General features: G+C 37.3%; 1 protein-coding gene across 3 annotated transcripts in view; it reads right to left on the reverse strand.

The window, feature by feature from the left end:
* The window catches only part of EML6 (EMAP like 6), a 132,702-nt gene extending 123,668 nt beyond the window's left edge, over window positions 1–9,034 (reverse strand). For all 3 annotated transcript variants that reach the window (XM_087930577.1, XM_026696033.2, XM_087930566.1), the window contains exons 1-2: window positions 8,727–9,034; window positions 4,393–5,162 (exon numbers count right to left, since the gene is read on the reverse strand). In XM_087930577.1, the coding sequence (XP_087786703.1) occupies window positions 4,393–4,589 (197 nt within the window). In that variant the 5' untranslated portion in view covers window positions 4,590–5,162; window positions 8,727–9,034. The remainder of the gene's footprint in view (window positions 1–4,392; window positions 5,163–8,726) is intronic.
* Between the last annotated feature and the right edge of the window lie 2,449 nt (window positions 9,035–11,483).

An 11,483-nucleotide genomic window follows, 5' to 3' on the forward strand; every position in this document is an offset into this window, starting at 1 on the left:
CTAAAGACTAGCTAGAAAGCAAGAAATGCAACCATTTCCTGCTTCCTAGCTAATCTAAATCTCCTGGCAGAGCAGAACAGATGATGGTCAGAAAAGGAAAAATAGCAATTTAGCAGGCAAGTTTACCGGGTAAGGAATGGGCGGGGAGGGTTTCCGTGGGCCATCTGGGCGGCGCAGCCTTGTGTTTCTGCACAGCCTGGATTAATTGCTTTGTGGGAGTGCTCTGAGGATGAGATTTCTCTGCGGCCCACCAAAATTTTCTCATGGCCCACCAGTTGGTGACCACTGCTTTAGACCAGTGGTCCCCAAATCTTTTGGCTCCATGGATTAGCAGCAGCAGTGGCAGAGCGGAGAGGGAGGATTGTTTCATGTGCATAACCTACTCTCATGTGCTCGCCCACTGCAGACCAGTACTGGAAAACCACTTGATGGCATATAAATACCTAAATTCATCTTTCTTCATGGGAATTACTGTAGTTTCTAGTCCTAATACAGTCTCTGTCAATCATTCTCCATGGGATTTTGTCTGGAAAATGCCAAAGTTCGATGATAATATGTAATGTTTATCAATGTTTAATTATCATATGTTGGGTCTACTTGTCCTATCATTAGATTGATGAGAATTTTAGTCCACCAAATCTAGAGGACTGCAGGTAGAGAAAGCTGATGAAAACCAGCTAGAGTTAATCACATATGGAACAATGGGCTCATGTAATTGTCTGATCTTTTATATTCTCGACACATGATGTGGTTCCCTCGACACCAAAGTGGTAAAAGAGGAAATAAAGAAGAAAAGCTTTTGTAATCCATGTTGTTCCTTATTTTACCCAGCAACCTTCAATCTATTTAGGTATGTTATACCCATGTTTATTTAGCTCATTATTGCTATTTCTACAAGAGATGCTTTGCTCTTTTATGAGTGGGTTGTTTCTGGTTGGTATTAATTTTTTTATAAAAGTTTATTCCCCTTTTCAACAAGTCCTTCCAGGAGTCAGAAATAGTATTCTACCTGATAAAAGTAAATCTTAATCTTTACTTTTCAAGAAGGATGGCGTATAGTCATAATTACTAGCAAACTCCTCAATAAGTGGATATTATCAAGATTTCCAGGGATACTGATGGCCAAATTTGTCCATTGGTTGTTTATTTGTTGTCTCTTCTACTCTTCTCTCTCAAATTTAAAACATAATACAACAACAGATTTGTCAATACAGAGCAGCATACTTAACTCAAGGAGTAATTACAGTTTCTCTTTGTTACTGAAATAGCTATCAAAATCGGTTCCAAGTGGAAGCTGATGTGCATAGATTAAGAATGGATGTAAAAACAAGATATTCTTTTCTCTAGTCTATTTCCAAATTACATCTATGAACACATGAAACTATGACATTGCTTTAAGCATTAACTTCTCTCCTCACAAGAAGAAAAAGAACGAACTGCAGATATCATACAATATGGTTCTTACCTACTGAGATAATCATTATAGCAACTTAAATTGTTCCTGAAGCTATGAAACCTAAATCTTACCATTCCTGTAGATGTATACAGTATGTATACATGCAAAATGAATAAATCAATGTAAAATAGGGCAGCGTCCAATTCAAATATTATAAAAAGCATATTATATGACACATCATTATAGTTTTATATGTTATGTTTTAAATTCTTTTCAGTATTTTTGTAATTTTGCTTTTTATATTACCTATTGGTAAGCTATCCGTTAGATTGCAGTAGGGTTAAAAAAATAGTAACTTCTCATTCTCAAAATGAGAAGACAAAGTGTCTGTAGATAAATGCAACAAACTATATGGAATTGGGTTAACTACAGGATCATTTGGCTTCTTGTCAAAGAATTGCAGAAGAGCCCTGAACAAAGCAAGGTTACAGCTTATATATATTTGGTTTCTTGTATTGCACAAGAAAGATAAAGAAAACGTTGTAGACCACAGTGTGTGCCTTACTCTAGAATGTCTTTGATAAGTAGTTGAGGATGACTTTACTATGGTATCCCAGCATTCTTTCACACTGTAAAGATTCTATCCTGCTACATATTGTAGCATTTATACGTAGAATACATATTGTATGTATAAATTGTATCTGCACACATTTCCCTTTCATACCATTCCATCTGCACTCTAGGAAAGCCTGCTGTCTGGTTTCCATTCTGTGTTCCAATGCTAGGGACCTCTGATGTTCCATTCCATTCCAGTGCTAAGGACCTCAGATTGGGCCAAAGGTTCACTTTCCAACATGACAACGATCCTAAGCACACACTCAAGACAACACAGAAGTGGCTTAGGGACAACTCTGTGAATCTCCTAGAGTGGCCCAACCAAAGACCTGACTTGAATCCTATTATACATCTCTGGGGGAATCTGAAAATGACTGTGCATTGACAGTTGCCATCCAACCTGACTGAGCTTGAGGATTTGCAAGGAAGAGTGGCAGAAAATCCCCCAATCCAGGTATGCAAAGCTTGTTGCATCATATCCAAAAAGACTTGACGCTGTAATTGCTGCCAAAGGTGTGATGGTAGCTAAGCAAATACAGCTGTCATTAAGTGAACCCATCGTTCATAAAGAGTGGTTTTTACTGGAAACTGTAAGTAAAATGTTGTAAATCCAGCAAAAATGTCATAAATCATGGTCAAAGCATGTTGCAAATGGCTGTAAATGCTTGCTGGTTACCAAGTGCCCAAAATGCAATCATCTGATCATTAAACATAAGCACAATTATGCACAGTGCCAGAAAGAGGAGTTAAAATGTACCAGTGTTTTTATTTAGCCAACATGAAAAGCCATGATGTATTATAACAGATGCAGTAGCAGTAACTTCAGGTTTGTGCACTACCCATTCCCTTTTGGTAAGGCACAAATAACTAGTTAAGAATAAACTAATTTAGATTAATTGCAATTAAACATTAGATCCCATTTTTTGGCTGAAAACAAAAATCAAACCTGATCTGCCTTAACGGAAAATATATCTCAACAATTTCAGCAGAACCTACATCTAAGTAAACATCCTGGGGATTGAATTACAAATAATAAACATGATATATAAAGATAGGACAAACTGTTTTTGAACAACAACAAAAATATTACCCCACAGTTAGAACAAATATACAAAAAATATCATACACGTTTATATAAATTAAATATTATATGATAGATTTGCAGAGAGGCCTGTAGCATACAGGTATTGAAGACAGGTTATTGATTTTAATCAAAAATTAAAGTAAAAATTAGAACTGTTTTTGGTGGACAGGAATCAATATAAAACTTAGTCCAGAAGGCACAGCTGAACAATTTTCCTAAATAAAAAAATAGAAATCAGATTCTAATTACACCAATCACCCCTATATTCATAAGTTTGGGTGTACAGAACATACCCTAGCTGAATGCACAGGTGAATTTAAAAGAATACAGGATGATCCAAAGGACAGATCCAAATTATAATAGTATTTTGTTGGCAAGACACAAAGTAAAGGTTTATTGGATAGGACAAACAGCTACCATATAATATTTAAACATCATTAACTAGCAAATTGAGAAAGGATGATCCTGATTTTTAATATTACTTTTATAAAACACAGCAGCCAGTTTCAGAATAATTTCTATTTCAAAATAAATAAAGATTGTTGTTTCAGACAGAAAGCAGATAATCCGGAAAGTTCACTTTTACATATATTTTTCTTTAAATAAACAAACAAACAAACAAACAAATAAACAAACAAACAAACAGGTCTGTTATGCTCCTGCTGTCTGATATTGTAGCTATAATACTGTAGTTGCTTTCTTGGAAATAAATTCCACTGAACTCAATAGGACTTATTTCTCAGTCAATATGTATAGCATCACATTCTAAGTTCCTTTTCCCTCAAAATGCAACTGATATCAGAATCATGAACATATAGTACATAGCTGAAAACAAGTGGTACTTTGTAGTAAACATAATCAATACGGAAACATAAACATTATACCCATACTGAAATTATAGGATCAGAGTAAAAACTGCTTTGATTGGAACACCAGATGTTACAGTTACTATATATTATATATAACCTTCATCTTCCATACATGTACCATCTATTTAGGTTTTAGCCATTACAATTGGGACAATAATGAAGATAACAATGAGCTATCTGTAAAACTGCCTTCGTTTTTCAAAAAATGAACTCCAGATCTGAGTTTTAGGATACAATTTCTTTCAAAATCTTGGGTAATAAACACACAAAAATAAAAAAAACTAAGTAGGACCCAATTGCATTCAGCATTCCTGTATACATATTTTGACATAATCATTTTTTTAAAATGCAAGAGATATGCTAAGCCACGTGAAGTTGGGAAGAGCTGTTTAATCAAACATTCCCTCCTCATTGCACCCATTTCTTACCTGATAATGTCATCACTGTGCCCCAGGAAAAATTTCTGTGTATGCTCTCTGGTGTTATAAACCACGCCGACTCCAGCCACAAAGTAAACCACTTCTTTGCCTGCTGTATAGTACAGATTGTTGCGGCACTGATGACCCCTATACCCATATACCCACTCCAGATGGAGCTGGCATCTAGGAGCTGTCCGATCTGCCATGATAATCAACCCCCCTCCCTGGAAGCACAGAAAAAACTGGAGCTATTGCCCCCAGCCCCACGTTCTTGCTTTTCCTGTTTCTTTGTTATAAATGATCTAAATTTTTGCTCAGCTGCCAAATCATTCAGCTGCCCTTTCTGATGCTGAGGATTTTTAGTGAAAATGCATCGAGAGTCTTACTCTGCTGCTGCTGGATTCCTAGTGCTGAGCCACCACCATAATCTTCTACTGCCAAGGATGAGCAGCCGTTGCTGCTTTCTCAGTTTTGCAAGCCAGATAACTTGGAGGGGGGAGCACACGCATTGAGGCAAATTCCAAGTCAAATACAACAGAAGGCATGAGCCTCTCTGCATCAAGTGCAGAATGCTGGTGCTGTGGATATCATTATGCCTTTTAAGTCTTGAAAAGAGTAAGTCACTGCCTTTCAAACATGGTTATAGTTCTTAACTGTGGAAAAAGTGCAGCTGACATGAAAAATAGCTTTAAAAAAAATCACTCAGCACGTTCTGTGACTGGATGATGAAGAAAGTAGTCTTCTACAGGTTTGCAACTCAGTGTAAAGACAAAATATTTCTGTAAGGAAAAAGAAAGATGTTTATATATATACGATATCTGCATACTTTTATGTTATAGTTTACTATTTAAAAATATTGTAGCCTGAAAGGTAACACTTTGCGCTAATTTGGTATAGTGGTTGAAATGCTGGATTAGAAACTGGGAACTGCGAGTTTTAGTCTTCCCTTAGGCATGAAATTGGAGAAGATTTACCTATTGGTCACTAGGAATTGAAAATATCTCAATGGCACATAATCAGTCAATCATAGGCATGAAAGGTGACTGGGAGACTTTGAGCCACTGAGTTTTTCTCACACCAATGCACCTTACAGGGTTGTTGTTTTGGAGAAAATAGGAGGCAGAACCAGTGCCTTGTATTGTACAAAATAAAGATAGAACATAAATATAATAATAGGAACTATTAAAGAATGATTTAAAAGCAATGAAATGATTACTTTTCAAATAAAGGTGATATATTAACCTTTGAAAGGCTATGCATTATAAATCAAGGCAGTATATTAGTTGCTTTTCCCATTCTCTTCACAACAGGAGGCAATTTTTCTCTTTCCTCATACTGTGGTTTCCCTACATCCACTCTACCAATAAAATTATAACTCATTTGTATCAAAGAACAAAAAGAGAGGGACATTGGGGGGATCAGAACAGCATACATAATTCTACATGGGCATCTCTGTAAGATGCGCTGCTTATTACAAATTTTCACCAACTGCATCACCGCTGCCCTCTGCACTTCTGGTTCTCTATTCCAGTGCAAAGGTAAAAGATAATAATAATAAAAAAGGAGAGCTCAGTGTGTGGAGGTGAATTCTAATTTTCTTTCAAAATAAGAAAAGACTTTGTTCACTTATAATGTTTAAGTAATGGTCTGTAATGAATATGTAATGAATATCAAACATTTTTAACAGAGAGGTTAGCTATAAGTAGTACAAGCAAAGAAGCAACCAATTAAACTCCCCTAGAGAAGAAACTTGAGTCCCAAAATCTGAGAAACACAGGATCACTTATTTACCTAACACTGGCAGACATACTAGAGTAATAGGCAGTTGGAAGAGAACCCTGTCTTAAATACTTTTTTTAAGGGGGTGGTGGTGTAAGAGCTTAATAACTTCCTGCTTTTAGAGGCAAGTCAAAGGTAATTTGATTGAATTTCACAGTGAAACGAACAATCCCTTTGGGAGTTTCTGAGGAATTGTAGTGATGCTATACTCTGGCAACATATCAAAAACAGGTTGCCTCAGTGCCAAGACTCTCATTTTGCAGTAGTGGATGAAGTATGTCTGTGAACAGACATCAGTCCCAGAATGAAAGTTATGAGTGTCTCACAGATCTCAGTCTTTTAATAACCTTTTGGTTGTTTTGTATATCTTAATGCAACTATATCAGTGCCATGAGTCAAACACATGTAGGATGCATCTTTATACAAAGGATGAAAATTAGGATACTTTTTGACTCTGGTTACAACCTATAAATGTTGGGGTAAGTTCTAGTGAGTTCAACAAGACTTCATTTTCAGTAAACGTGTATAAATGCTGTTAGACTGGTTTACAGGCTGAATATACATTTCAGAGAACTCCCATATAGTTCAATGATATATTTTATGTTCTGCTAATTGCAAAGTAGACTACAACACTTCATAAACTCAGATATGTGGGCTCCCATAGGTAAACCCCATAAGATAAAATATAGTATAGGATTCCTCTTTAGATTGTAATCAATTGTTATAGGAGGGAAAAGCTCAACTCTTCAATACTGAAATTCAAAATTTTATTGCTTAAGTGCTTTGGCAGTCTTCCCTTTTACTGCTTGAAATCTTTTCATGTAGAAAAGTGAGACTAATTGCAAAAAGAAAATACAGTGATAATGAGAAGATAGTCCGCATATGCTCAGAAGCTTTTCTCTTTCTTATTGATAGTGAACACAATCCTATACTAAATAAATCAATTTGGATTAATGGGTTTTATTTTATGAATGGGATAAAGGTCCAAGTAGCATAGTTTCCAATAAAATTATTTGCAAAACAAAATGTTCCATTCAAATATAATTTTAATCATGAATTATCCAATGGCCTTAGGAGAGCAGTGCCCCTTCATAGCTTCCTCTACATCAATATATTATGCAGGAAAAACAGCACTGGTGGAATAAATTTGATAAACTAATGCATGCGAAATACTTTTAAAAGTCTCTGCATGGTACACATTATTGCCACAGTCTGAGGACTGAACTCTAATAGTGTAACTGAAACTTGAATCAATAAATATTGGGTGAATTTAATGTGAAATTGTTTAGGCTGACTATATTCTAACATTTATCCCTGTCTAGAGGATAAGGCTCCTGCTAGGTGGGGAAAAATGCCTAGATTTTGAGCAGAAATTCAATTTGTAAAAAAAGAGGTGGGTTTTTTTTCTCAATCTTTTATCAATTCCTCAATCAATTGCTTGCCCACTAAAATTGAATAAACCGAGCGTTTTTTTTTATTCCCTTTTTTCTTTTTTTTCTCCCCCTGTTGTAGATGTAATGTTGTTATGTTTTTAATTGTAAATTTAATAAAATTTATTCAAAAAAATAAAATAAATAAAATTGAATAAAAGGCAAAACCTAGACATCTGTGAAACTGGAATACCCACAGATAAAGATTACTCCATATTTATCCTGGTCAAATCCTTGCTCAAAATCCTTTTTTTTCCTTTATGTGAAATCTAACAGAACCCTACAGGAAGAATCTCCTCTCAGCTTTGCACAGGAGGGAGGCTACTGGTTTCATGCGCTCCAGGAAGCCCAGAAGCAGAGCAGGAACGCAAATAGCTCTTCCCAGCTGCAGCTCTCTAGTATCTGATCTGATTTTTTTTTAAAAAAACCCCTTCATTATGGAGAAGAAGTAATCTTCTCTGAAAGCTGTCTGAGCCAGTGACCATAATCATTTTTTTCCAGTTTTACAAACTAAATGCTGTATGAAGGAGGATTTTCTCTACTCTTGTATAGAGTTGGTCTATGCCAGATATTATGAAAGGGAGAGAAAATATCTGTCAAATTCCCCATTCCATACCGAGTTTTTGTATATGCATGGTCCCTCTCCCTCCCCATTATAGATTTGCTTGAGAGTAAGATTCACTAAACTGAGAGTGATTTGGGAGTAACCCTTTTGCAACCACATGCAGAATAGCAAAGCAAATAATACCCTTCCCCCATCACTGTCCACATCACCCTTGGCTATCAAGGAGCTAGCATCTCTCCACTTCCCTAACAATAATGATAATAAATTCATATCCCTGATGGTTTGCTGACGCACTCCCACGCACACTTCTGGTTCACTAAATTAGCTCCCCGGCTATGGCTACTTCTCTCCCTGTATAACGGTTTAGTTCTGAATAATCTAGAATTATAGAGCCTTTCCACAGAGCAGGGAAAAGGACTTCGAGCAATTTTGTACGATTGTTGTGCAAAGCAACCTTTATGCCGATAATAACATGGCAGATTAATTATCCCTGCCACTATTATTAACATTATCAACCCGAGGCGGGTTCCCCCGAGCAACCACCCCAAAGACCGTGATTTGACAGTCACCTGTCAAGAGCAGGAGCAACGGCTATGAACCAGGAATCCTGTAAAGGAGGAGGGAGGGAGGCAGGCAGGCAAGCGGGCAGGCAAGCAGGCAAGCAAGCGACTGCACCAGAAGGCGAGTGAGCCGTACTCCCACCTCCTCCTCCTCAACTTCTCCCCAGCCCATTGCTGTTCTTCCCCGCCCTGCTCGCAGTGGCACGTCTCCTAGGCAGCCTTAGCATGAAACCGCCTCATCATTCGACGGGATGGGCAAAGAAAGCAAAGCTTCGTCATCGCTCCACCAGCACCTGGTAAATTCCCTTGGAAACCCCTTGACTCGAAGGTCCCGCCTCCTTCAAATAGATTAGATTAGGGTAGAGGCTCATGGGAATTGTAGTTTGATTGGGTTGTTTTAAGGCGCCTCAGAAGGAATTCAAGTCCCCCGAGTCTTACGCGCGCCCAAGCCGGCTCTTACCCGCCTTCTTTTCCCTGTTGCTTCGGAGACGCTCTATGAAGGTGGCTTCAGGCGCTTCTCATGAGAATGACTTGGTAACGAGATACAAAAGCTCAAAGATTCAAAGGCCGAGCGGATAACGAGCGCACAAATCTGGACAACTATTAAATTGCAGCACGACCGGTTTCGGAATCGCTGTGCTGCCATCTAATGTTTGACCGGAATTTTTCAACCAGTTTTTCTTTAGCCTTTAATAAAATTACAACCAAGTGTTATATAAGCTGCAAGCAAGACCACAGAATATAGAGTAACAGGGTTCAAAGAGACCTTGGAGGTCTTCTAGTCTAATCACCTGGTTGAGCAGGAGACCTTATACTATTCTAGACTATCTCTTCTTGAAAACCTCCAGGGTTGGAGCACCAGCAAGTGTCTACTCAGGTGACCTGACCTCCAGGTCGCCTTAACAACTAGCTAAAAGAATACAAATTATAAGTTGTCTGCAAGGAGCATAAATCCTTTCATTCCTCATCATCCAATCAGAACTGAAAAAGCTTCTTGGATGAAAAGTGAAATGTCTTCAAAGAAAAACCAGAAAGTCCAGTTGCCTCTTGAAAAAGCACCTTTGGGACATTCTGAAGGCAAGCTTGTCCTCTGTTCTCACTGGAAATTTCTCCTTAGTTCTAGGTTGGTTCTTTCTTTAATGATCTTCCACCTGTTACTTTTTGTCCTGCCTTCAGGTGTTTTGGAGAATAGGTCAACCACCCTCTTGTCTATAACAGCCCCTCAAGTAGTGGAAGTAGTGGAATTTTTGCAGGGCCGGTGCATTGTGCAACAAGGTCACATAGCGTAATAAAATTGGGGTTGGGTTAGGGACTTCTGCCCTCAGTGTGAGTTGTATGGGGGGTGGGGTGCATGAAGGGAGGCTTAGCCAATATCATGTTGTACTCTGGCAATAAAGGTAATAATAATAAGACTGCTATAATGTCACCTTTAGTTCTCCTCTTCATTAGACTAGATGTAGCTAGTTCCCTCAACAGTTCATCTTTGCTGGGGGGGGGAAGGGAATCCACCTATCACACTTCACTTGCATTTTTCATTTATTATTGGATTATTAATTGAATCCTTACAAAGCCAATATGCATTTCCTCTGCATTCTCCCAGTTTGATAACTACAGGCAGAGATTTGCAACAAAACAAATCAAAACCACTGTCGTTCCTATTTCTTTTGTAAGCAAGAATATTTTTCTGTTTTACATCTTCTTATACAGTATATGCCCAAATCAAATCATACTAGGAAACAGTCAATAAATATAGTTGTTGCTTGTATCCTAATGATTTTATTGACTGTTTCCTAGTATAATTTGATTGCTTATTGTACCATATGACTATTAAATTGTACCTTATGATTCTTGACTCTTGATGAATGTACACTGAGAGCATATGCACCAAGACAAATTTCACACATGGCCAATAAAGAAATCTATCTATCTTGATCAGTGGAATGTACTGCCAATAAATAAACTTTATATTGCAGCAGATTTATGGAGAAATCCTACATCTTTCAACTTAACAGGCATTTAATCTCAGTTTAGTGTGTACAAGACTGCAGCCCTAATCCCTGTCACTTTATGAGTGCTTTGAGCTTGTTCAAGTAAGACTTTTAGCATAGATACACAAAAATACAGTTCTTTATGTGCCCAGTGACTGATGTTTGTACTATGTATAAGACATAAATATATTCAAATCTGAGTAAAAAGAATGCTGTTTCCACATATGGTGCCAGATATACAAAGTGTGAACATTTTTATTGAAGAAAGATATTACCAGTGACTTGGTTCTTCGGACCAAAAAATCCCAAGAACCCTGAACATAACCATCATAGCTGCAGAAGCATTTCCTTTCAGGGAGACATGCTTGGGCATGTTCAGTTAATTAACAACAGATTCTTCAGGGACAATGAAGTTACAATTTGCATGGATCTTGTTTTTGAGTAAACAAATATTTGGGGTGCAATAAGTATATACACATTGTATTTCCAAGTCAGCTTTCCAGTTTCAAAATCATTGTCGGTGTATTCAAAAGAAATTTAATTGGGTTTATGAATTAACTTCAGCACAGTTCTATACCTTTGTAATCATGGATACAGTTTGATATGCTTGTTAGATGAGTCAATATTTTATTAGTATAATGATTTGTTGTGATCTGATTTCATAAGTCTTTAGGCGTGGATATCAGAGTTCAGAAATTAAATATGTAGTACTGATGAATTTCCACATTAGCCTTCTAAATTGGATAGTGAATCTGCCAGATTTCTGTGAGAATTAAAG

Source organism: Pseudonaja textilis, chromosome 1 (genome assembly GCF_049901715.1).
Source record: "Pseudonaja textilis isolate UNSWEBS1 chromosome 1, rPseTex1.2, whole genome shotgun sequence".
Lineage (NCBI taxonomy): Eukaryota > Metazoa > Chordata > Lepidosauria > Squamata > Elapidae > Pseudonaja > Pseudonaja textilis.